The following is a 5,480-nucleotide window of genomic DNA, read 5'->3' on the forward strand; positions in this document are numbered from 1 at the left end:
TTTGGGTCACTTAGAAATGTCCTTATTGTTGGCAGAAAAGCAGTTCTTTTCAATGAAGATAACATTAAATGAATCAGAAATACAGTCTAGACATTGTTAATGTTGTAAATGACTATTCTAGCTGGAAACGGCTGATTTTTAATGGAATATCTCCATAGGGGTACAGAGGAACATTTCTAGCAACCATCACTCCTGTGTTCTAATGCTACATTGTGTTAGCTAATGATGTTGAAAGGCTCATTGATGATTAGAAACCCGTTGTGCAGTTATGTTAGCACATGAATTAAAGCGTGAATTCTCTGGGTGACCTCAAACTTTTGAATGGTAGTGTATATAAAGAGGTTGTATCCATAGGTTACTACAAGATATAATGCATTTCCAGTAGCATGGTATAATACTTGATTCACAATGACTTGATGCAGTAAATAATGCAGAATAAGTACATTACCCTTTTAAAAATGGAAGTGCTCCACATTGTAAAAATGAAGACATACAATGATAAACAAAAACAAAAACAACAATGAGAGGGCAGGAAGCGTCAATAGAATAAAATAAAGGAAACGTGCATTAACAAAAGCACAAGTTTCACCTAATAGCTGTCACTGTTACGATGACCCAAGAAGCCTGTAGTGGATCTGAAACACTGTATCATAAATCGATCATTATGAAATCACCCCACCCATCCATTTTCTATACACAGCTTAATCCTCATTAGGGGTTTATCCCAGCTGCCTTAGGGTGAAGACAGGGGATGCCCTGGACAGGTCACAAGTCTATTACAGAGCTACACATAGAGAAAACGATCACACTCACATTCACATCTACAGACAATTTAGAGTTACAAATCAACTTAAACATGGTTTTGGACTGTGGAAGGAAGTACCAGGAAAATTAACACAGGGGGAACATGGCATCTCCATGCAGAAAGATCCCAGGCCGGGATGAGAACCGGTGATCTTCTAGCTGCAAGGCAACAGTGCTAACCAGTACAGTCCTCATTATGAAATGACCACTATAAATTTGCTGTAGTATTAGTTATTGTCTAATGTGTCATCAATTAACAACTGTCAATTTCCAGATACATCAAACATTAATTTATATGTCTGATGTAGTCCAGCAACGTAGGAAGAGGCCCTTTCACTGATCATACTGGTAGTTACATTCACAACAATAATATCCAGTTTTACGCTATCACAGCGTTAACTGTGAAGTCTCAACAGCCTCGACTGATCTTTCAACTGGCATCTGCAAGATGGTTTTGTGGTTTGAGTCTTTTCCCTGCTGTGCTACTCAGCAGTCAGTATCAACAAAAATATGCTTTACAAAGACCATTAGATCACGCAGGAACATTTGGAGTCAAATCAATGCATGAAATAACTATAAGTTAAATATAATAATCTTCTGAGTCCTCATGTACCCATGTGCATATAGTTCATATCAAGTTCTTACATTTATCGAGCCAATGGCCTCCTTTCTATCTTCAGCTCCATCTATAGGATTTAGAAGGGTATGACAGATGCAGCGTTTTTATGAATAAATCCTGTAAAAATAGAAAATCTCATATAAGTACAAATCAGAATCATTAGTGAATGAAGAGGTGAAGATAAAACAACATATTTTCTTGCTACTAACTACACAGGTCTTCATACCTGTGGTGTACAACACAACATAGAGAGCATGTTGCTGCAGCCCTCCTCAGCTCTGCATGTGTGCTGCCAGTCCAGATTGCAGAGCGCTATTGGACACAGGTAGTGGCTCCACTCATTCAACTTTGAATAAGGAAACTCGTATAGTCAGGCCGCTGTTCGATCGTCGGACTATGACAGCAAGCAGTTACAGATATACAGACAAGTTGCTGCATAGTGAGTGTGACACAGTAGAAAGTTGCCCAGAGCTGGTGGAAGTGGATTGAATGGACTATGCACTGTGAACTCAGCATGATTACTGCGTCTGCACAGCTTTTTGTGTTCGTATATTTAACTCTGACTGCAGGCTTGACTTTGGGTTTGGGGTCAAATCAAGATGTGGAATTCACCTTTCTACTACCTGCTGGCGGTACAGAGTGCTTCTTCCAAACTACCGCAAGGAATGACAGCATGGAAGTTGAATACCAGGTAAATAGAAACTCGTCTCATGTCTGTCTGCCTCTCCAGTGTTTGTCTGAACCGAGACAGTGTGTGCTCTGATGTTTGGAATAGCTTGTTGTAGGTTTGTGAATAACATATAAGTAAAAAAACAGTTGAACAGATGATGGACTTTGGTCTCGTTTGCGGAGAGATAAGAAAAGCCCCGGTGTTGTTGGAGACACCTGCTCACTAAGACATAGGTAGATAACACCTAAATTATACATCTGCTTTTACACATACCTCAAAAACACAATGTAGGAGTACAGCATGCACCTGCACCTGCACAATAATGAAGGAATACATATCATAAATCCAATGAATACATCCAAAATGTATAGCAAACATAAATCATTTCAAAGGAATGTCTCACACAGCACACAAATGGACATTTTTGGCCAGTTTGTACTTTTTAAAGCAGCAGAAAAGCACCCCTGTCCTCAATACTGTCTTCACTCGTTTTATGGCCGTGACATTTGCATTTCCTCACCTCCTACACCACAGTAATCGCACTTCTGCTGCACCCCTCTGGCTGCTGCAGGACTGTGCTCTCGTAAAGTCACTTCTCACCGCCCCATTTCGACACATGCCTGCGCTTTCTGAGAGCCTGAGAAGAGTTCTTGCAGGATTAATAAGGCAGCCATCCCATGCTTCCAGGGTTACTGTGTGGAAGTCTCATTCACTCAGCAGGAAGGTAGAGGCTGTTTCATGATGTGAAAGTGCGCTTTCTCACAAAGCCTTTGGGGAATTTTGCAGTGCAAGAACACAGAAACAGATTGCAAGTGCGTTGTGGAGTCTTTCAGAGAATTACAGACACTTGTCACCTCAGACTGAATCTTGATGTGGCCGGTTTCTCAAAGCCTTGATAGCAAATCCCACCCCTGTGCTTGTTTTTTTTTTTTTTTAACTTGTAGGCGAAATGCATAGAGAAATAAAGAATTTTGCAAGCACAGTCAAAGGTTGTCGCTCAGTGTATCAGTGTCAGTCAACCAGTGCTTTAATTTGATGTCAAGGCAGCCTTTCGCCCAGATAGTCTGAGCAAAACTTGAGCAGTGAGGTGCATGAGTGGACTAAAAATGTGAAGATACCAGTGGATATGTGAGATATTTTCACTTGAAGCCTGGGTAATCTGCATCAGTGTGTCCCCAATATCTGTTTATTTTGCAGGTGATAGCAGGGTCAAGTCTGGTTGTTGGATTTGTCCTCATCTCACCCAGCGGATACCAGCTGGTTTCTGACCACAGGAGTTCAGATGGCATCCACACGTGCGTCAATTTGTCTTTTTCTCCATTTTTTCGATGTCTAAAGGGACCTGGTCTTACAAAAGCATTGGGCAGAGTTAACTTTCAACTTGATGATGTAGGTGGATGGAAGATTAAGGCAACATCGAAGTTATTATATAGACAGGAATGAGTGTGACTAGCTTTAATCAGATCAGTTGAAGGACAAAGGTTGCAAAGGTTTGGATACCTTTTCCACTTAATTTCAGATTGTCTCTCCCTTTGCTTTCTAAATATACGCAGAATAGTATATATTTTTAGAAACATGCATATACAGCTTATCATAAGGAGATCTATAAGAGTAATTTCAATTGTCTTATTATCATGAGCAGCTGTCCCGTCTTCATAATCGGATATTTTTGTTTCTTGCAGGGTGGAACCCACAGAGGATGGAGACTACCGGCTGTGTTTTGACAACAGCTTCAGCAAGCTGTCAGAGAAGATGGTGTTCTTTGAGGTGATCATTAATAGTCAGAGCGGCACAGGCGGAGGCCAGGAGGAGTGGGCGGACATTGCTATCATGGAGAGCATGGTGGAGTACAAACTGGAGGACATCAGGGTGAGAGGGAAAAAGAAAACACAGTTTCATCTGCTGCATCTATGAATCTGATCTAAACAATGCTTTAATTATCTGCTGTCATTCCATTGTTGTTGTTATCTGCACATCCCAGCTATGTTTTCCATCTTTATCTTACAGGCAAGCATAGATTCTGTGCACCGGGACCTGGAGAAGAGCCGCCAGGTCCAGGCAGTGCTGCGGGCCTTTGAGGCGAGGGACCGCTATCTTCTGGAGGACAACTTGTGGCGAGTGTCCTTCTGGTCCTGCCTAAACCTGTTTGTCATGCTCACTGTTGCGGTCACCCAGGTTTACACGCTGAGACGCCTTTTTGACACTAAGCGGGTCAGAACATAGCAATTATTTCATTACCTTCAGCCACCATAGTGCAGAACCTGAAAGGCCTCACATGTGAAACAGAAAACACTCCATTGACATGTGCTTTGTGAGCTGAATTTAAAGAGATGCTTCACAGGTTTTGGAAAACTAGTTCACACACTCTTTTTGCTTTTCTTCCTCTATTGCAGCCAAAAATTGATTGCTTTGATATTTTGTGACTTCCACTTTCTGCTTTCATACCAACCCCTAAAATCACATTTACATTACTACAACATGTGTACACAGATATAGATTGTATCTACATAACTATGTACAAAATACCTCCAGCGTTGGTAATAATGTCATTATGGAAGGTAGGAAGCCACAGATGTTTTCTCTCGAATGTTGGTTTATTGAATTTCATGGCACTCATTTATATAACTCTAGGCTATGTTCTATCAAATCAGCAGCCAAGCAAACCAAAATAATATTCCTTTGCTGAGCTATAGACTGTTTACTGTGACAAAAACACATGTATTTGCACAAAAATAATCTCCCTGACTGATTTCTCCATTTGGAGGTTAAATAGGCAGAAAACAACGTCATGCAAATGGCTAAGTTAGTTATGGCTAAGACATTACTGCATTTTTTTTCCATTAATTGAATGCATCACACTTGATTCAAGCACTTTGTTGTACAAACACACAATATGCAATAGAAAAAAAAACTGAATCCAATCACTATCATTGTGCTTTGAACCATCATTAACATTTTCTGTCATGAATGATTTCCAGTGGAGGTTTTTTTCTTTGACCCAACAGAAACATGTCAAAATGCAAATAAAGAGAATCTCCTGCTGTATCTTATATTCCTTTTCTATCTTTTTTTAAATCACACATTATCTGAAATAACATTTCGTTTTTTCAGATAATGTGGTTTTTTTTTCCTCTCTCCTGCGGAACTGAAGTGGAAAATGGAAAATAGATAACATTTTACTCTACTTCAGTTTGGTTGTAACATATTTAGTGTCTACAACTATTTTAAACATCACTAAAGAAAAAAATAACTTATTGCATCTCTGTTTGAACTCTTCAGTTTTACTGATAGTATCAGATTACACGTGTGTGCCTGTAACAATAGTGTTGGAGCTTATCTGGTCATATTAACAGAAGTAAAAACATGTAGGTAGGTCTTCTGTTGCCA

General features: G+C 39.9%; 1 protein-coding gene across 1 annotated transcript; it reads left to right on the forward strand.

Moving 5' to 3' along the window:
• Positions 1 to 1,664: 1,664 nt before the first annotated feature.
• Positions 1,665 to 5,143, forward strand: tmed1a (transmembrane p24 trafficking protein 1a). The gene is made up of 4 exons (XM_022210975.2): positions 1,665 to 2,114; positions 3,291 to 3,388; positions 3,776 to 3,962; positions 4,101 to 5,143. Exons 1-4 carry the CDS (start codon positions 1,920 to 1,922, stop codon positions 4,314 to 4,316), a joined length of 696 nt encoding a protein of 231 aa, XP_022066667.1. The 5' UTR covers positions 1,665 to 1,919; the 3' UTR covers positions 4,317 to 5,143.
• Positions 5,144 to 5,480: the final 337 nt, after the last annotated feature.

Source organism: Acanthochromis polyacanthus, chromosome 21 (genome assembly GCF_021347895.1).
Source record: "Acanthochromis polyacanthus isolate Apoly-LR-REF ecotype Palm Island chromosome 21, KAUST_Apoly_ChrSc, whole genome shotgun sequence".
Classification (NCBI taxonomy): domain Eukaryota; kingdom Metazoa; phylum Chordata; class Actinopteri; family Pomacentridae; genus Acanthochromis; species Acanthochromis polyacanthus.

Coding starts and splice junctions, on each gene's coding strand:
- tmed1a (XM_022210975.2), top strand. CDS start 1,920: ATGCACTGTGAACTCAGCATGATTACTGCGTCTGCACAGCTTTTTGTG. Junction 2,115..3,290: donor GCATGGAAGTTGAATACCAG/GTAAATAGAAAC, acceptor TTTATTTTGCAG/GTGATAGCAGGGTCAAGTCT. Junction 3,389..3,775: donor AGTTCAGATGGCATCCACAC/GTGCGTCAATTT, acceptor TGTTTCTTGCAG/GGTGGAACCCACAGAGGATG.